The sequence below is a fragment of the Gasterosteus aculeatus genome, chromosome 5 (genome assembly GCF_964276395.1).
Source record: "Gasterosteus aculeatus chromosome 5, fGasAcu3.hap1.1, whole genome shotgun sequence".
Classification (NCBI taxonomy): Eukaryota; Metazoa; Chordata; class Actinopteri; order Perciformes; family Gasterosteidae; genus Gasterosteus; species Gasterosteus aculeatus.
This window is the reverse complement of record NC_135692.1, coordinates 9591244-9612645: the sequence shown is the minus strand read 5'-3', so window position 1 is coordinate 9612645 and position 21402 is coordinate 9591244. Positions and strand designations below refer to the sequence as shown.

The following is a 21402-nucleotide window of genomic DNA, read 5'->3' as shown; positions in this document are numbered from 1 at the left end:
TCGTATAATCCACGCGGGAAGAAAAAAAAGAAAAAGCGCACTAATGAAGCGGGCGATGCTGCCGTCGTACGCAGGTGTACGTCTCCTCGTAGACCCGAGATGCGTAATGAACACTTGAATCAATGGTAGAGCTACAATGAATCCACTTGTAGCTCTACCATCAGACACTCGTTCAAATTGGCTCCCAAAGTGGCCGTCTTCCGCCTTCTCTCATCTCTATCAATTTTAAGCCTCGCGTGTCACCTTCCCCACGTGTCCCTCGCGGTCCTTCCGGCACATCTGCGCCCTCCAACCCAAACAGCTTTCTGATGGTGATCAGAGAAATAATTGAAATATGATTGGTACAAGGCTACTTGCGCCCCCAGATTCTTTTACGGTTAATGTTTGATTTTTCGGTTTCTGTAACCTCCTCATGCAGAATTGTAACACTTGTGGAAAAGTGTTGCATGTAATTTTCTTTTTTTTATATTTATTTTTGGACAATAAAGCAATTGTCTGCTTCGATCAATGCACTCTACTTCTACTTTGTGAGGCAGGGTAGATCCAGTGGAAGACGGTTCAACACAGGGAACAAAGTAATGGAGAGAAAAGGAGGTGGACGGAGGCAGAGCACAAAAAAGCAGGAAGCATTTACGGGGCGTAAATGGCAAAGGACAGCAGCTTTTGGCTTTTGGCTTTTTGCTTTTGAAGGACTCCCGCCCTTCATCTCGTCGCGCTTTCCCGACGCCTTTGCAAAGGCCACTCTGCCCCTTTTCTTACAATGACACCAGTCTCCTTTCCAGCACAATGCATCCTGGCTCTGTGTTTGGCTCTGATCTGCACGATAAGAGAAGGCCCGAGGCAGCAGGTAAGTATCGGACAGGTTGGGTTAATTGCGGCGACGGCGCAATGGCCGCCCGCTCCTGCAGTTGGACGCGTTGAGACCGGTAAAGGGCACGGGGAGAACGAGCATCGAATGACTTGTCGTTAATTGGCCTTTTTAAAGGCTAAACTATGGAAACATGCTAATAGTTTACAATCCATCACTAGCAAAGCCTCAGCACGAACCGCAGAACAAGCTGTGAACAAATCAGGACTGAATAGAAAGCGAGAAGGAGTCGAGCGAAGGCCCCCGTGTTTCCTGCTGCAGCATCGCTGTGTTACGACCTCGATGCTGATAATGGTCATCATTCACGGCAGCCAAAGAGCGAGGTGCCATTGTGATGCGACGGTGAATACATGGCGCCGCCTGCCTGAGCTGTAGGACTGCGGATTAGTTGGAAAATAAATGGAGTCCGCTTTGTCAGCTGCAAGCGCGGGGATGGTGACAATGAATGTGCCGCCATCGAATAAGTGAGGCCGGAGAGGCAGAGTGGGTGTTTGTGTGTGTTAGGGGAACGAAAGGGAGCGTGTGGCAAGTTGGTAAGTTGGCAGCTGGAATAGCATCCAGCAAGCGTGTATATAGAGCACCTCCATTCTGGCTCCATATGTGGGAGGGTGTAGAAAAAACGTCAACCAACGGCTGCTTCACCTGTCACGCTGATGCTGAGGGATGGCTGCGACCTTCGGCAGCGACAATGGAGCACGCCGGCACAATTAGACTACGCTTCCGCGCCTCTCCACGCTCTCGTTAGCACGCCAGACTCTCCTCCTTTCAAAAAAACAAAAACCAACCCTCGATGTCGGCGCTATCGCGGCGTGTTGTTGAAGATATGGTGCAACCAGACGGGGACTTGACACGCACCTCTAAACATAGAGGTGTCGTGCAGGCGCGCAACTTTCCTCGACTTGTCACAGCAGGTATAAAGCACAGATGAAATTACTGTCACATGCAAGTCTAAAATAGTAGACTTTCCTTTTTAGGGAGGAAAGAGCAGAACGGTGACAAAGCACAGGCAACAGGTGACTTATGAGAGACAATGGAGGGCGAGTTTGTGATGGGTAGAGGACATGCTGAGGAGTGGAGGGGTGGGGGGGGGGGGTGATCTATCGGGAGACAGTGACGAGCGCCAGACCCGTGATGGATGGTCCCGCGTCGGCCCTCTTTGCTGTGTCATTAGGCACAGAGGTTCGCTGGACTTGTCTGAATGCAGCACGCGGCGCCGCCGCCGCCCATACATCACCGTGCTGCCGCGTGACGGCTGAAGCCATCAGCAATAAAGTTCCGCTGGTGTGTATTCCGGGGCTGAGGGTACGTGAGGATTTCCACACAAGTCATAACTTGTAGTAATGTATTTTCCATCCGGCATTTGCACGACTAGTTGATTAATTGAAATCGCAACATAGATGTGATTTATTTACCATTGTGTTTGGCGTCTCAGTGACGACGACCATTCAAACTCAAAGCTTCAGTTGGATTTGAAAGGTTTCGGCAGATTATATATATATATATATATATATATATATATATAGATATCACACATTCGGCGCTTCACGCACCCAAATGCGATCCCCCCATGCATACTCTTCATACGGGCCCCCAGCATCAACCTTATCTTGGCTACTTTACGGCAGTGTGAATTGGATACTACTATATTTCCCAGATACAGAGCAAAAGGGCAAACTAATTTTCTCTGTGCAGTGCAGCCAAACGGGTCCAATAGCAGATTCATACGGATGGCACACACATGGCTTGGAGGACGTTCAATCTTTTTTTCATTTTCGTTCTGTGATGGGCATTAACCCTCCAAGGACGCCGGGGTAATTCTGTGGTTTTACAATCTTAAGGCAGATTAGGAACCTGACAAATCATGCATTGTTGTTTTTTTCCAGGACTAAATGTAATGCCTAGACGGAAATTCCTTCTAGGAGCAACATGAATACAAAAGCCCTGCATTTCCACCTCCAAGAGAAAGCAATGTGATGTAAAAAAATGTTTCATGAGTGCGATTCCTTCTAAACATTCAACGAATAACGCAGATGTGGCCACCCGGCTGTATGAATTTTGGCTAAGGTCAGCACATTGCCAGATTGTTGGGCCCGGTTTGCATGAAAGAGGTCTGCTAGGAAGTCATGCAGCGTGATGGAAAATGGTTACTGAAAACTGGAGTGCATCTTACATAAATCGAATGGAATAACTCTTTTTTTTTTTTTCTGTAAAGTGGCGGAGGAGAGCAGGCCGCTACGAGCGGTGGAAGTGGCTGAGCCGGTGTTGTGAGTGTCCACTTTTAGACGGACGCTCATCAAACAATGGCGGACGCTGTTACGTAGGTGGGCGCCATACCTGTCAATCACAGCGCAGTCAATGCGCTTCCATTTGACAGAGATGTCAGTCACCTGAGAAGGTGCAGTTGTCGCCGCGGAGAGGGAGCGATCCGCCGGAGGAGGAGGGTGGAGCAGAAGCTGAATAGACAAGAGTGGAAGGAGATGTTCCTGGCATCCCTCTACCTGCCGCATTATGAGCTAGTCATTGCATTGCTGTGCCGGCGTGTGCTTGTTTGCCGTACTTCCAAAGTGCGTTACAGCTTTTAGATGGTTTTGATAGTTCGTTTTCTTTCTGAGAATAGAGTCAATCAATACCACTTATGCTGGGAGAGGTATAGAGCTCCACATCTTGCTCTTGGCAACGAAATATATGTGAGCGCTGCACAAAATATTTAACTAATGCAAGACTGCTTTTGCGTTTTTATCAATCAAAGGAGGATCTAATCTACTCCAAGGGAGGGAAGAAATCCCCTTATTCTACTGAAGAGTGACTGTATCAGTACAATAAGGGACTGGTAGATGTTCAATAGTGGTCTCTACATTTCATGTTTAATGTTTTTCTCAAAAATATATCTCGCTAGAGTTCGAAGCAGCAGATATTGAATGCGGGGTTACACTTAAAACTTCGCTTTCAATCCAAATTCTACTCCCATGTTGACAGGAAGAGAAAAAAAAAAAAAGATTACATTCCACCTGCCTTTTCGACACGTTTTAAAAGATTTATTTTTCTCTCCACCACAAGCAATCCCTACTGCTTCAGTAGTGAGGAAAATAAATATTGTAGCTCAACACAACAACACTCAGTCCAAATAATGGGACTAAATAATAAAGATTTTCACCCTGACTTCAAAAGTGTTTCTGCCTGAGCTTTGCGAGAAGGTTGTTGGATGGATCAACTAGGGTTGAATGAAAAAGTTGTGTTAAGAAAGTTCATGTCAGGGTTTGACAAACAAATCCAAAGTGATGGAGGGAAAGCTATTATCAGTCGTCAACTTCTGCTGGGCCTCTTAGATGTCAGTGCAGCTTCCAATAGAATGGACAATTGTTCTCCTTCCAAGCCTTCACTTTTGCTTTGTGAAACGCTGCCTTTATGATGTGTTATGCAGTTGTTGCAGACTTCAACAAGATTAAAGTAGTCTGCAGGAAAACCTATTAACTGTCACAAAGTTGCCTTCCTAGTATTCCAGCTCTGAGAAGCATCTCTTCTGGCAGCAGCTTGTTGAAAATATTTCTTGTAATCATCAGATTTAATTGAAAGACCATCACAGTTAACTCAATTTCCTTTTCCTGCCCGTTCGATCTTTGTCTTGACCCTGCAAATAGCAGCTGAAAAACATCCCACCTGAAGGTCCCTTTATCAGCCGCGCTGTGCAGAGTTGATGGCTTGATCCCCTAGTTTCTTCTGTCCACATGCCAAGATGTCCTTGGGCGAGCCACTGAAAATCCAATTTGCCATCCCCTCGGATGAATGAGAGAAAAAGATATGAAAGTGCAATGAAAAGAAAAGTTCATCGCGTCATCTTCTGCTGCGTAACCTGCGTCACCTTCAAAAGGAAGAAATAACACCGTTGTCTTTTCTGAGTGAGTTGAACTCATGTAACATACAGTGTTGAGGTAGCCAGTCGCCGCTAAATTTAGGGCTGCCTCCGCTTTTGGTCTCGCCGCTGCAGGCAGGGAAGCAACGCTGCTGCTGCTTGCTTGTTCTTTCTTTGAAGCGATCGGACACTGAGCGGAATGCTGGCTAAAATTATTTTTGTCCAATGTCTTATTGTCCAACGCCGTGCACCACCCACCTTGTACGCCCAACGTACTTTGGCAATCAATGTTTCTGATTCGGAAACGTTATGTTGACATCACAAAAATGTCATGAATACTTGTTTGTAACAATGATCTGCCTCGACAGATGGTCTGGCAGAGTATGGGGCTTAATTTGACTTGCACACAGCGGCCCTGCTCACTACACGGTGCCTCGCGACAAAATGTCCGGTTCTATTACCCGTTAACCTTGCTCCTGTATCTTAAACTTCAGAATTGAATACAGAGCTTACAGTGTTTTTGTACCCCCAGCCAATAATCACTGCTCCTCCAGCCCGCTTTTCATCCCCCCCTCCTCCTTTAATGCTTTATCCTTTTCCCCTCATTGTTTCCTGCGTCCCGGGTACACCGGCACAATAGCTTATATTACGGCCTGATCTCAAATAATGCCTAAATTGAAAGCTCATTAATGAAATATTATGGTCCGTCTGAAAGGCCCCAGCGGGCTTTCATCCTGTGCAGAACAAAGAAGCGAACACAAAAGGAGCAAACATTGACCCCTGCAGGAGTTCAGGGGACTGAAGCAGAGCTTTTGTGCCAGTTTTCAAACGCGCACTCTTGGCCGCAAATTCTGAGCCCTCTGCTCATAAAGACAAAACCACAACAACTTATTTTGAGGAAACGGAAGAAAAGCATGACAGGGCTTCTTAGTCCACAGAGTTTGTTTCCTGCTACAGCATTTTTTCTCCCAAGCATTTCTAAAGAGGTGAACTGTGGGGTACAATTCGAGTGGAAAGGAAACAAAGGGGTAAAACGCAAATGATTACCGTGAGCGAGCACGACGAGAGGTCATGGAAAAATGTATGGCAGAAGGTAAGAAGGAGATAATTGGCTTGTTGAGCAGTGGAAGCAACCCCATCCATTCCCAAGGCTTTAGTAAGACACAGCCTTCGTTAGGTGAGCACAAACGGGACAAAGCAATGATTGGATTTATCCTGGGGGAGGTGGGGGAGGTGGAGGAGGCGCTTTCTGTGTGTGTCTGTGTGCTCCTTGTTTATACTCATGTTTCTTTGTGCAAGCTTAGGGATGAGCGGAGAGCCGCCTACAGAGACGGGGCTGAGATGGATGAAGCGGGCGACGTGTGTACGCATGCATTCTGTTCATGTGGAGAGTTTGTGTGTGTGTTCGTGTGTGTGTGTGCGCGCGCTGTAGATGGGTTTACTTGTTAGCACACACCTGATGTGCACATTCAATCCTGTCACAAACCCGTGACTTTACACGGATAAATGTGTGTGGCTGATGGGACGCGCTGGCAAGCCGTATGCAATAGGCGAACACATCGCACTACATTATTTAAGTGCATTCAGCAGCACACGCGTGCATATTAAAACTGGTATCTTTTACTTCGTGCATCCTCCTCACCACTGCATCCTCTCAGGGACTATGAATGCAAACTAGCTTCTAGCTTTGTATTAGGCGCAATACGTGTACCGCGCGTTGCTCCAGTTAAATTAAAAAAAATAAGATCAATTGTGTGAATATTTTACAAGGAGAGAAAACAAAACGTGATCTGAAAAGGAGCCAATGTTGCAATGTAATTTATTGACACATATTGACTGCTTTTGTCCGCCAAACAGAGTGACGAGAAATCCCATTCCAGTACAATAAAAGCCTCCCTAGCGAGGCCACGTGGGGGGAATTGTTTGCTGCCGTCCTCCAGAGTGAGCGGGCGTCGAATGGGGCCAGTCGCTGGATAATGGCCTCTCCATCAAAACCACCTCGGCTCTCAAGCGCTCTGCACATTAACCCGCACGTATCATCCACCGCGCCGTTTGTGCACGCAAATGTTTGGTACTCTTTAAAACAAATTCACCTTATCCGGCGCAAACAGTCTAGTTGTCATTCCACCGCATCTCTGTCCGTGTCTGCGCTCGGTGCAACTAGAGAACGGAGGAGTTGGTGATGATTCTGCACTATTACACGGTGTTCTTTTCATTTCTACGGAGCGCTGAGGAGATGACTGGCACGTTGTTAGAAGAATATTTGCTGCTGTCAGGAGATTCCCTGTTTGGAAGTTTCTTAGCTCACACAACTGCATGAATACCTTATTTGCATAGTTGGGAACACCATCCGTTACAATTTAAAATCAGACTGTTAAAGTTGTCTGTGCAGCATAAATCAAACGCACCCTGCTTCCACCTGTTGGCTCTCATTAAGGCATCTTCCACGGGGGGGGAGGTTGCTGTTTGGCTTCCCTCCCAAACATCAGTGATATTTGCACAAGAGTCTTGTATTTGCAGAGTAGGCACGGATAACACTGTGCTCACATAATAATAAATTAGTTCCACGTGATTTAGCCGAGTGAAACGTGGCGGCCAAGACGAGGTGGGAATGTGTTATTTTGTGGCTGACACGTGAGCGACACACTCCCTCTCAGTCCATTCTCACATTGAACTATTAACTATCAACCAACTAAAATTTTTGGTGAATTCGGTGGGTTTGGATCTCGCGCTGTAACCTGCGCGTACATTATTAAGCGCCAGGAAAATAATGTTGAACACTGTTCGTTTTTCGTGCACGCCGGGGGCCGACCGCAGACACAGACGTCCCTATAATGCGCGGGTGGGTCGGGTCAGTGACGCGTCCCGCCCCCCCGATGCAGACATTTCTCTGAAATCGTGTGGGATTCTGAATGGCGAATGTGGGCTTAAATCCTGCACCGCACGTGAGATCCTTCGTGGCCATTGTGTCCCACAGTATACAGATTGATTGGCCTCCATAAACACAGCGTACTGTGCACTGCACTCCTGCAATAAGGAGATTTTTCTCTCCGGATCTTGTGGGAAATTAAACCAACTCGCTCCTCAACGTGCCCACACATTACCGCGCGCACGCGTACGCAAATTTGCTCGTGGAAGAAACAGGCCTTCACGCAAGTAACAGGATTTGAGAGACATTAAATCACATTTTCTTGTATTTTTTTTATAGTAAATCATCTTGGCCACACCTGTGTATTTCAACTTGTTCTCTTTGTGTTGCGCAGTTTCACAGCACCAGCTGCTTAGTCTGGCTTTGCAGGTCGTTATTGCAGGTGCGGGTAGGATCGCCGCGGGGGAAGTTCTGAAAGTAAACCGAGCGAGCTGAGAGCCGAGCCCGTCGCCGGCTAAAGGTCAGCTCATAGATTTACGACAGTAGCTCTGAAAGAGGAAGATGCGTTTTTAAATGTTGAAGCTGCTCTGATTGATTGATTGATTGCGGCCAGGCAGTGCCGTCCCATCCCCAACATGGCGGAGAAGAGGACAGGTGTGCGAGTGATGTCAGTTTTCAAACTTTTTACAATGACTGCTCATTTGGTATCTAAGATCGGAGAGTGGATCCAAACCTGTTCAGCTTGGCAACTGTTTAAAGGAAAACACCTGATCGCGACGTCAAAAGGGAAAAAATAGTAGTAGAACTGAAACATTTGGTGGATGGAAGTGTAATTTTTTCTTACATTTTATCTTATCAATCAGCTTGAAACCTAGAATGGAAATATCAACACGACACAAGCAATTAATGTTGCCACAAAAAGTATTTCAAGCTGTGCCATCTTGTACCAAAACCTCATGAAATTTGACAAATGAATGAAGGATATTCAGTAATTCTCCTGCCTACTGAGAGCCTCCTGGACAATGCAGAGGTCTTTGGACCTGCAGCCCTGGAAGACCAACTAGAGATCAGTGGCTGCCAGCACGGCCTCATGGGAAATGTAGTGCTACGGGAGTAGGAGAAGGAGAAGGCGTCTTTGAGGCATGAATTTAACAAAAAGGGTCAACAGGAATACATGTTGTGCCAAAAGTTATGTGCTAGGGGAAGGGTGTGTGTGTGTGTGTGTGTGTGTGTGTGTTTGTTTTGTATACAGGCGATGGCCAGTAATCTGCAAATGGCCCTGGTTTGAGTGTCTCTCAGGGATGAGAAAAATATCAGCACACACGCCTGCCAAAACACCCTCGCAGATAAATGCAAAACATGTACAGTAATGTACTGACATACATTGCACTGCCCCATTTTGAGCCACTCAGATTTGTATCCCGCCTGCACACACACACACGCACGCACACACACACACACACACACACACACACACACACATATACACCCTAAACGATCGGACCAGACCAGTGTGCTAAATAAAGACAGACAGTGGAACAGAATTTCACACCCAGTGGGGCCATTAGCAGCTCAGTTAGACCACCAGGAAACTTCCATCCTCATCAGAATCACCAACACATACAACCGACACCTGCAATCCACGAGTGACACACGCGCACAAATTAGGTTGAAATGACAAAAAATCCTACGCAGGCCCCAAACAAGCATCTACACTTATTACACATTTGTGATTATAGCACAGTCTGCTCCCATCAACAACACTTAATACGTTTTCCATATTGTAAGTATTCAAATTGAAAGCACCTGTGTGTGTGTGTATGTGTATGTGTGCGCGGCCCCCCCGAGGCTGCACCTGAAATATGTATGCTGGCTCCGGGAGCACCGGACTCCAGAGGATTGAGCGAGGAGGGAGGTTTCCACTTCGCGGCTGCAGCCGCAGCACCGCAGCCTTCTGGGAGCTGGAAATCAGGCCCGTGTGTGTGCGCGCGTGTGTGTGTGTGTGTGTGTGTGTGGACTACCTGATTCATCAGCGGTGTGGTTTGCATCGGGTCTAACTAAAGGCTGAGAAAACGCGGCTGCTGTTAAGCAGGTGATTTGTTGAGAACAACTCAGGCATGTTTATTTTATTTTGAAAAGCCGTGTTTTCATGGAAGCTATAGCAGGATACAGGGACAAAAGACGTCATTACAGTTGAGGTTATTTCAACACGTACACACTATTCTTGTGTCCTTTTTTCTGAGGTCATGGGTTGATGATCACCAAAGCACCGTGAATCGGAAAAGATTGGCCCCCAATGAAAAAAAGGTCTCGGTTCCACTGGAATCACTCACGTGTTATTTTAATTATGTCTTTCTTTCCAAACTTGTTGTGGGTGGACATCTTTTTAAAATAAATATATTCCTCCCCAGCCCCCCTTATCTCCTATGTGAATGACAGTTACAATAAAGAAGGCTGCTTTGACCTTTTTAAGAGTATTTGGAAGGAAGTGGGCGAAACGTCCCTGACTACAACTCTTGTTATTTTAGAAAATGAATTCTCAGAGTTCCCCCTCAATTATGAATTCCCACTCCAGGGCAGGCATTTGTACCTGGCACTGTTCTCATTAACCAGAGAGCTGATTTAATTGACTGTTCTGCACGTCCGTCCGACACGCTAACCTGCTCGCGCACACACACACACACACACACACACACACACACACACACACACACACACGCATGCCCCGGCTTTGAGTTGACCCTGGCCGCGGCCCCAGGGAGCGTCCTCTGGCAAGAGCGGCGCTGTATGCAAATGAGGGGGGGGGCTCCATCACACAATAATTGCTTTGTGTTGCACCGAGGAAGCTGGAGTTGGTTTTGTGTTCGTATTCATTGGCATTTCCTGTCATGGCTGCGGCACGGTGTTACCTCGCACTCGTTTATCACGGGTTGTTGTTGTTGTTCGCAGCACACGCCGCACATGTAGCTATGCTGTCAGTGTTATGAGAAGAATAATTTAGCTTTGAGACAAAATGACATCATTTAAAAGAGCGTGCTAATCCTAGTAATTCCCTTTTACAGTTTCTAAAAACTGAGACTCGCTATTACCCTGTTTAGGTTAATCAGCGTATCTTCTTGATTATTTGTCCAACTTCGCTGCTGTTTTTTCGTGCTCGCTAAGCCAACGAACGAAGATCTCTGGCGCTAAGCTTCCTTGTGTCTGTTTATGTGTCAGCTAAAACAGTAGGTTAGGAAATTCAGATTCAAAAAGACGGACCTACGGTTTTAAACTGGCTTCAATGTATTTAAATAATTTAGAAAAGCACAAACTGAGAGATGATTTCGTAAATAGATGTTACTGTTCGTTTAAAATAAGTTGTGGAGACATTTTCATACTGTTGAGTTTTTATAACATTTATTGTTAGGATAATTATAGTAAATTAGGACATTTTAATGTGAGAAAAACAAGCTGTATTTGTTGTACTTTGGTTGCTCTCCATATTGCACTTTATTCCCTGTTGCCAAGCGCTTTTTAAATTTATCCTGCAGCTGTTTCGGGAAAAAACAAAAACATTTTTTTGACAATTTGTGGGCAACATGACAAGATAGACAAACACAATGTCAACATGAAGTAGTGGAGAACGTTCGGGGAGACTCGTTCACTGTATTCACATCCACAAAGCTACAACAGCCTTCATTCACTTGTTTAATCATTTGGCATCTTACACGTTTTCTCTTCACGTAGTTCTGCTTCGGTCGCTGGAATTTTTCAAATAATTTCTCTTTAGTATCGTCTGAAAAACAGATACTCATCGGTGTTCGCGGTCTCCTTTCGGCCTTCGCGCTCGATGCCGTATCTGCGCGCTTTGTTTGCACGCCCCTCTCTCCCTCCCTCTCATGGCACCGCTGTCCCCCACTTTCCCCCCTTCCCCTTCCCCAATTCTTTTCTTCACCCTCACCTCCCCCCCCGTTGTCTTTTATCTCCCCATCGTAGATAAAAGCCAAGCACTCATCGCCAGGGAATAATAAGTCTGGTCCATCTCAAATCACTGTTGCACGTTTCCATCTCCCTGGCGGTTCCCGCGCGCCGGCCGTGGTAGTAACTCACGGTGCGTTGGCAGATGCCCAGGCACTCTAACTCAGAACGTGCCTCTGAGTCTGATACTTTATCTCTCTTTTGCATCTATTAAGTCCTCTGTCAGCCGTGCTGCTTTCCCATATGTATATAATGTGCATTTTCCCTCATTTTGTTCTTGTATCGCGTCAATTTTCCTTTATTGCCCCCCGGTTGTTGTTCATTTTTTCTTTGCATTTCTTTTTAATAAATATTTGATTAGCTGTGCGTTTGGGTGTTTGCGCGCTTTATCCTCCTCCTTGACAAAAGTCCAAGACGGCAAACAGCCGATCTGTTGTAAATCTTTATTATTGACGGCCAGCCTCGGGGTCGGCGCTGTGCTCAGAAGTCAGAAACCACCAACGTACCGTTCATAAATATGCATCAAGATGTTGCGGCAACATGCGAATATTTATCGTTGACTTAGTCTTATGTCATGCACGTTTTCACTGCGAGAAACTACTGTGTTTGTTTGCGCTTGTAATTCCTCTTGACTCTGTTGATCTTTTCCAACAAGTTAATCTGTATCTCTCGTAACTTTTCTGAAGTCGGTCTAATTGGATTAGACGAGGCTCTAAACACAGCAGTCCAGTAATAAGTACCACCCTCGTAACGCAAAGCAACAAAGTTTCTTCTCTGGCCTGTAATTGTTGTTGCTGCTGCACTTTATTATACAGAGAAGTGCTTTTCGATATGCTCCTTTTTCTATATCAAGACTTACAACGGCAGCATGAAAGGATTTGCGTCGTTGATCAGCAGCATTTTCAAATACTAAACCTTGCGTTATCCAGCAGCGTGATGAATAAATCTTGTCATCACATGAAGTCTCAGTAATGTGAAAAGCTTGTAAATCCCCCGTGGGAGTCTCACTACGTTTTACTCTTCATTCTATATTTTCCTCCACACTCTCTCCTCTTTATCAGTCTTACTCTGCTGAATTTGAGGAACAAAATACCAGCGCTATAGATCATCTTGACAGTTTAATTTCAATGCCTGATTATCAGTCAATTTGATAATTACATCATCCAACCATCCAATTAATGTGTTCTATATTTACAATGATCATCAGGTGGGCTCGTCGCTGCTGCGTCATTTATCAAGGGTGAGGGATTAGAACCACGAGGGACCTTGGCAGTTTGCGCGTGAGGGCTCTTGATTGAGTTATAAAAATCAGTGTGTTTGTGTAGGCGTTTGTGTGTGTGTGTGTGTGTGTGCGCATCGGCCTGTGGAGAGGTTATCGCCGGTGCTCCTCAATCCGTTCCTTCACACTTCAACAGAGCGTGTTGAGGAAACACAGGAGGAGCGAAAGGGAGCGGAGGCGAACGAATGATCAAAGGATTTCATGGCTCCTCCTCCTCCTCCTCTTCCTCCTCATCTCCTGTCTGCTCTGTTTGGTTCGGGGAGGAAAGCGTGCCAGTGAAGTTACTGACACACAAAAACTCCTCCTCGAACTTGAAGCTCCTGCTTTCCCCCCCCGAGAGCCGACGCCCCCTCCAACGCAAGCGAAGGGGGCCTCGCGTGGGAACAGGGACCCCCGATCAGCAAGGGGTCGTCCATCTGGAGCGCGGCGTTCACACGCTGCAGTGGTAATCGAATACAAGGGGGTTTGCTTCGTCTTAGGTGGGATCCCAGCGTCTGGCCGTCCACAAAACAGTCAGGATGGAGCAAGTGTTCCTCTTGCTTTTGACAACGCAGTGTTTTCTCCTCATCTGCGCGCGTGTATTTTCTTCTAGATGAAACAAAGGTTCACGACGAGAATACATTTTCTGCTGTTTCTCTAAAGCCCGACTCGTTTAGTCGATGATTTGTGCTCACAGTTGTGCCTCCGGGTTCATGTGCGAGTGTGGGATTTGAGAGCAGGTGTTTTATCACTCAGGCGCTTTTTGTTGCATTTTTCCCTTTTCGCAAGATGTCTTGTTATCCAAAATAAGACTTTGAATCCACGCTCTCTCTATTGTCTCTTCCCAGACGACGTGCCGCCTTACTTCAAGACGGAGCCCGTGCGTAGCCAGCTCCATCTGGAGCGCAACAGGCTGGTGCTGACGTGCATGGCGGAGGGCAGCTGGCCGCTGGAGTTCAAATGGATCCACAACAGCACGGAGCTGACGCGCTTCTCCCTGGAGTACAAGTGAGGAGCGAGCGAATGAATGGCTGAGCGATTGGGGGGCGGTGGAGAGGGGGGGGGGGCATACATAGCCATAAGAATGTACGTTTTGATTCAAAATTGAGGGGTTTCTCATTTTGACATTTGAGACCAAGGTGGCAAAAATCCCACCCAAACCAGAAGAGAGCAGCGAGTTTATTATGGCCAAATAATATGTCGCGTATTTTAGGTGTCACTATTTGAGGAAGAACCCAAAGCACAATTTCCACACCCAAGAAACATAAAGCTAAGTGATTGTGTCTTATCTGAACCAAAAAAATGATTGAATACAAAAGACTGTCATTTGAATCCAAACAGAAAATCAACGTTTTAGATAAATTATTAAAATATCAACTTTTACATTAAGATCAAATGACCAAAACCTTTTCTGTCCCTGTGTACTAGTCTGCATGCACGTTCTATCCATCACAGCGGCACTGAGGAAAATGCCTTTTTTTTTTTTCTCCTTTTTTCTTCTGTCTCTCTCATTTCCTGTGGGGGCTCTGTGACCCCCATCACTCTCTCTGGAGGGGCGGCGCGCAAGCGAAAGGCGCGAATGAGAGTTGGGGCAGGAGATAAATCGTCTTTAATGGTAACTTTAAGATCGGGAATGTGGCGAACATGGCTCTTATCTCGGCCAGCAGTGTGTCTCTGGGCGATTTTTGTGTGTGTGTGTGTGTGTGTGTGCGTGCAGACAGCAGTGTAAAGGAAGCACCAGAGGATGTAAAAGTAAAGCTCGTTGACACACACTTTGCTGATCTTAGCCCGAGTGTTGTGTTCAGATACGAGTGTGGACGCGGACACAACAGGCGGCGAACGTGCAGCGAGCCCGGTCGATGCAGACGGGCTTTTCTGCTGACAATCTCTAGAGACGGATAAGAGCAGAGTGGAAACAGCGGAGGAGGGGGGGGGAGATGGGGGAGATGGGGGAGACGGGGGGGGGCGCAGAAGTGACACACAGATGCCACAACAATTGATCAGAACCAACCGTACTTGACACTCTGTGTGCTGGAGCCTCGAGCCTCCCTTCCCCGTGTTATTGGGTGAGTGACGGGACGGCTGATTAAACAAACGGTCGAGAGGAAAGTAGCGTCGGATTATGCGTGTGTGTGTGTGTGAGTGTGTGTGTGTGTGCGCGCGCGCGCTGGGCAAAGCAACACCAGGTGACACGGACACATGCAGAACATTTTTGCATTTTTTTCTCAAACTGTTGATGTACATTCCGTCATTTCTGTATTTTGCGTTTTGTGTGTTTAGGTAGGCAGCCCTCCTCATTCCTCATGTCGTTCTTTATCTGTGCTGTGAGACTATTGGAGCAGAACAGAACCCCATATTTAATGAGGTTACGGTAGAGGTCCCCACTGCTGAGTGCTGGTTTAAATATTGACACCATGCGACTTGACCTCGCGTCCTCTGGCAACCGATCAATGCTGCAAGGTGTGTGTGTGGGTATTACTATTCAACATGAAGGTGGAAGTGTGTGTGTGTGTGTGTGTGTGTGTGTGTGTGTGTGTGTGTGTGTGTGTGTGTGTGTGTGTGTGTGTGTGTGTGTGTGTGCGCGCTAGAGAGAGCTGGAGAGTGGGACAGTTTTTGTGATATCTGCTGTCACAAGTTTCAGATCTGGCAGGGAACAGGCCCAGCGTTAAATTCTCTCACATAACAGTTCATATTACACACAGTATCTGTGAGCCAGCCAGACACACACACACACACACACACACACACACACACATTTGTATTCACAGCATTTTGGCGAGCATTCTGCTTTATTTGTTCACACATAATCATTTAAGAGATAACTCTCCAAATTATAATTCATTTTAATTAATTAAGATTGAAGATTATATCCAATACAATTAAGGATTTTTGAGCTCATAAGCCCTTGAATCAACACACGATGCTTTAGTGCAGGGGGCGCCCACGCTTTCTCAGCCCGCCAGCTACTTTTCAATCAACCGAGCTACGGCGTCCGTTCGCTCGACCTGTCGGGCAGCGCTGCTTTAGTGGATCGATTTGGTCTGTGAACACACCGCAAACTGCAACCGCCGCCCGTCACACGGATAGAAACACCTCAGGGGCATTTTTACCTGGCACGCCACCCGGGCTTTATGCTGCCAATTAACCTCGAAACTTAATTAAGAGAGTCATTATTAATCTCGTTTTTATTTGTCCATTGTTTCTTGGCTGGTTGGTGGAGTGTGGCGTCCGTTACCTTCAGGGGATTTTCATATAGTAATGAGAGGGACAGACTGCTGTTTAACAGTAGTTCACAGGAAGAAAATGAAATAGCATGACGGACATGACTAGACTAGAGTGATCGACTTGTCATCTCTTCTGTGCTCACCTCTCCTTGTTGTTTGTCACTTTTTGAGAAGTGAAAATTAGTTTTCCCCCACAATGCAGTCACAACCATTTTCAGCCAACTCTGCTTCTTACAATGAAGACGGAAAGAGGAAGAAACATAGAATGACGTTAACATTTTGACAAGTGGCATAATAGATGCCACTTCGATCGCTCCAGTGATGACTGCGCTCTGAATAACGCGACTGTGTTCTGAAAGTAGAACAGCTTTTATCATAAAAACACTTTTTGAGCGATGGAGATTCATTTGCACTCTTTTTTCAAAAATCCCCACTCCGTCTTCCACGCCTCCCTTCACAGTCTGGAGCTCTCTTTCATCCTTTCTCTTTTTGCTAATCCTGTCCGACTCATATACGTGGACTAGCACCGGGCATTCTACGTTTGTGTGTGTGTGTGTGTGTGTGTGTGTGTGTGTGTGTGTTTTTACAGATATAATTTCATGGTGGCTCTGAACAAATTAACACAAGTTCAACACAATGTCGTCCCATGTCTGGGGAAAGAGACGGCTCAGTAGATGGAGACGAAGGAAAAGCCCATGTAGCTGTAGATGATGGCAACTTATCTAATGTGTGTGTGTGTGTGCGTCGTATAGTGTGAGCTTCATCTAATTTAAATTCATGTAATGAAATATTACTCCCAACAGGATTTGAATATTGTTCAACGTGACATGAAACCACCTTCATTTTCATCCGATATTCGCCGCCCAGCGCGACGATTTGTGGTAATCATTCGCAGCCTCGGGACCTGCGACTGTTGAAAAGCCTCCTCCACAAACAGCTAAAACACAACAACCACAGCGCTTTGCTCGTCAGAGCGATAAACTGGGACGATGAACAAACAAGGTGACCTTGAGAATCAAATTTGCCCTTTGACTCGACTTTTATCTGCCATCCCGCGTCCCCCTTTTTTTTTTCGAGTTCGGCACCATCCGGCACGTCAGACGGATCGATGCGTCGCTCTCGCTGCTGATTCTCACCTCCAAGTTAGATACAAACAAAAGCTTTTTGTTGGTCTGTGACCACGTTAGAAACGACATCGACTGATAACTCCGTTAACATTCGTACGAGGCTGTTTGTCTCCAGCAGCGAGTTATTGCACAGGTGACCCTCACCGCATCCCTGCCTCGCTTCACACAAACAAATGGCCGTCTTTCAGAATGTTGCTTCCACCTACATCCATCTGTTAAGACACTTACGTTATCTTCATGCACTCATTCCCATTCAGCTCTTTAATTCCCTCATATTCAGCTTTGAAGAGTCCTCACATCTCAAATCAATGCAACGAACGGAAATAAAACGTATAATAATACCGCTAACTGCCACTTCACTGGAGAAAATTGCAGTATCCTTGAAAAAAAAAGTCAACTTTAACAGAATGTAATTCCCTTCGACGCTCTGACGAGATGGGTGATTTTCGTTCTGAGGAGAAAAAGAAGTAGTATCATAAAATAACAGGCAGAGCCGACTCGGAGAGGACCGGCCCGGCCAGGAAGCGTCTCGGCCTCTCTGGTCTGACCTTAATGGATTCCCCCCTGTAACTAAAAACATCCATTTTCTACCTCCCTGCCAGTCTCCTCCACGGCCCCCAGACACTTCGGCTTTTCTCTCACCTTTCTCTCTCTCCACCTCCTCGCTCTCGCTCACTGTTTCACGTGGAGAGAGTGAGTGCCTCCGACTGAAAGAGCGACAGCGAGCCAGAGAGCAAAAAAAGAAAAAAAAACCAATCAGACGCCATTCGTTTCGTTGTGCGTGTTTACTGTATTTGTGTCTTAACGAGTTGCAGGGTTAATGCGCTCTTGGCAGGTACTGTGCGTATTGTGTTGCCCGCGGAGCGTTTGGATAATCAGAGCCGCGTTGACGCCGTGGTACGACTTTGCGTAACGCCTGCCGAGTACGAAATGGTCTGGATTGAAACATACTGGTCAGGTTCCCAGAACGTTTAGCGCTGACCCACATTGGAAGCTGGCTCGCGGGGCCGCTGCCTACTCTCTGATTCAAAGACGCTCGCTGGAGAACATGTGCTACTGTGTTTTTGTTTTTGTTTTTTTTTAATCACACGGCGATTCTCGGTACGTTGCATCGCGAGGCGTCGGAAAGGCCTCCGAGGCACCGGTACCGGTCGCCTCATCGTGTCATTTCGATTCTTCTTCAATCATCTTCAAACTCCCCCGTTCCATATTTTTCACATGCTTCGATCCCATGTGCCACACGGAACAACCAACAGATGCCTCACTGCTTTAAAGGACGTGACATCATCCCTGCGTCTTTTGTCGTAATTATTTTTTAGTGGGGTTGAGAAAATGAAAAAACATGCATTCATACGTAGGACTTAATAAGCAGTGAGTGACCAAATGCAGATTGCTCTTGTCGGCGTTCCCTCTGTTTTATCCTCAGGGTAGATAGAACACATGGAGCTGATCCCTCTGGACGTGTAGACAAATCACCCACTATTGATTTCCCAGAGATGAAGCCAGAAGCCCCTTATTACCCGTCATGTGTTGTATGTGATGGGCAGAGAGAAGACGATCAGAGAGGAGATGCTCATCCTATAGAATTTAAAAAAAAAGGATCCCAGTGTATGAATCAATCCACTTTCAAAGGGACGTCTCCTCAAAAAAGATTTCACTTGATTGATTTACTGCCAGCTGCTTTCAGAGACACTGGTGAAGGAAACATCATGGCTCCGAGGTGTGTCACATACTAGTATTTCACTTCAACTGCTGCTTTCTGCAACGGCAAATGTTTTACTTATGATTCGCACAACATCATACATAACATATAATCATCCTATCAGATTTAAGGGGCACGTCCATCCGTCTAAACCCCTGTAATCTATAGTAATTATCCTGTCAGAAGTAATCATTTGCCTGCGTGCTATTGCTTTTGTTTATATGTTACAACAAAAAGTGTGCACCGATACCGCAAGAAATCTCATTAACGAAAGTAGAATGACATAAAAAACGTGTTTTAAGAGGGCGATGGCCTTTACTGTACAGTGACAGTAAAAAAACAACATCACTACGTGCTACGTATCTGCTTTCATTAAAACTTGTTAAGTAATTGTTGCACGAGACAAAGCGTCCGGGTCACGTTTTAAATGGTGCGACGTGTTCAGCAGCAATAATAACACTTAATGGTTTACTCTCATGCATTTAGACTATAATTACGTGTGTGTGAGGGTTTATTATCTTTCTGCACCAGTAATTTAAGTGAAATGTTATTGGCGCTAACCTTGGTCACGGGTTTGATGTTATTATGGTAGCGCGCGCCGCGAAGCGCGACGTAGCCGTCTTCAATCGCGGGTTATGGTTTCGCCAATCGTCCCCTGCCACGCCGTCACCTTTCCCTCCCTTCTCCTCCCTTTTCCTCCCTCCACCCGGCCTCCCATCGTTTCCACGCTCCCAGTCTTCCTCCTTCTCCGGCCCACGTTCCTCCCGTCGGATCTTTTCTCCTGAGTGGGGTTAATTAAAGGGGATGTGACGGAGTGCGCTGACCACAGGGGCATCAATCAATCTCTGTCCGACACGGCTAGGCCCCCCCCCCGCCCCCCCATCCTTCCCACAGACTCCCCCCAACCTGCTGCCAACACTCGCCGCTCCGCAAAGGTTAATTGTATTCATTATATAAAGGGCCGGGGAGGGAGGGAGGGAGCGAGGGAGAATACGCTCCACAGTGACCCTGAAGGTTCAGGCTCCGTAGGCCTCAGCGGGGTTGGACTTGGAGCACCGACACCACCTGTCAGCTTCTGCTCCGCCCAAACTCCGACGAGAACCACAGGTTGTGTGTGTTTCATCACCTATTAGCCTCATATTTCTGCCTCCTATGCATCACACATGCACGTATGTGTATTAGTTTGGCTGATGGAACATATGAAAGGAGTTGCACATCATTAATAGAGCTTCCTAATTAGTTGATTAAGCCTAAACAGACTTTAGGCAAAAACTAATTTAGTCCTTCGGGTGCAAATGACGCTGCTGCTAATGGGATCTGACACCACTTCATTTTTTTTTGTTATGGATATTAACAGCGTTCGAACATATCCAACCATTTGTTAGCGCAGTGCAGGTTCCACTTGGCGGCAGCCCCTTTTCCATGCGTTAAGGCGTGCGTCATACACACAGAACCTCAAATTGCTAATTTCGTTTCCCCGTTTCTGGAGTGCGATGGCATGCCGATGTTGCAGAGGTCAAGTAAAGCGCGGCTCGTCTTGTTGTTCCCAAAACAGTTAGCAGTGAGCAACATATCAATTTTCTGTCCAGACAGAAACCGCTGTGTTCGCTGGAAGGAAACATAAAAGTATGCAAAAAAAAACATTCACATTCAAGAGGTTTTCATAGCCACAGTTATTTCATGCTGTGGCCAGTTAGTTAGCCAGATGTGCAGGCTGAAAACCTCCCTGCACAAGTGTCTGATTGGACTGTTGAGTACCCAGCAGGGAGAATCAGACACATCAATGAGCGGACCCACTGGACCCATTGGACCCATTGGACATCAGTGTTACGCCAACGTGTTAACGTGCAAACCAACAGGCGCTGCTCTCAACGGGTCAGCGGCTTTGATCGCTGAAATGTAGCGAAAAGTAAAGTTTCCCAACACGGACGCAACTAATGTACATAACGAAATAGAACTGAGACGGGCGGCTGAAGGGTTTAGTGAGCGCTCTTCATCACCATTGTCCAAACACAGAAAGAGGAAATATCTTGTGGAGGAACGGTTTCCCCCGTTCAGAGACTTGAAGTTTCTCTGACTTCTCCTAATTGGGTGTCACTTTCTATTTTAATTTGTCGCCCATCTGTGTGTGTATGTTTGGTCTTAAGTAACGTCACTTTGCAAGCCTGAAGGCATAAAGACGACAGCTAAGACTTTGAAGGGGGATTTTTCTCAGCCTGATCAAATTCATAAGGACTTTTTAAATATATTCTGGTTGTCTGTACTGGGTTTCATTCCGCACACTTATGCGTTTGGTTTGCTTATTATACACATCCTCTTAGAAAGTATCATTTCATTTCGCTTCTGTTAAGCCCCTGGCAGTCTGTGAAAACTTGTCTATTCATGTATATTTAGTCTGAGTACTGTTTGGTTTGGCAACATCCTACACACGTTTTAGTGCTTTTAGGGGAACAGGCCTATAACGCCTCCTATTATTTGACTCCTTCCTCCTCAACGAAAAGATTTATTTCTGGTAAAGTGTCCAAACCGTCCAGCAATTAGCTTGTC

General features: G+C 46.3%; 1 protein-coding gene across 7 annotated transcripts in view; it reads left to right on the top strand.

Annotated features, from left to right (window-relative positions):
* Window positions 1–21402, top strand: part of sdk2b (sidekick cell adhesion molecule 2b) — a 266141-nt gene that overhangs the window by 187165 nt on the left and 57574 nt on the right. For all 7 annotated transcript variants that reach the window (XM_040176380.2, XM_040176377.2, XM_078103192.1 and 4 more), the window contains exon 2: window positions 13651–13810. In XM_040176380.2, coding sequence (XP_040032314.2) covers window positions 13651–13810 — 160 coding nt within the window. The remainder of the gene's footprint in view (window positions 1–13650; window positions 13811–21402) is intronic.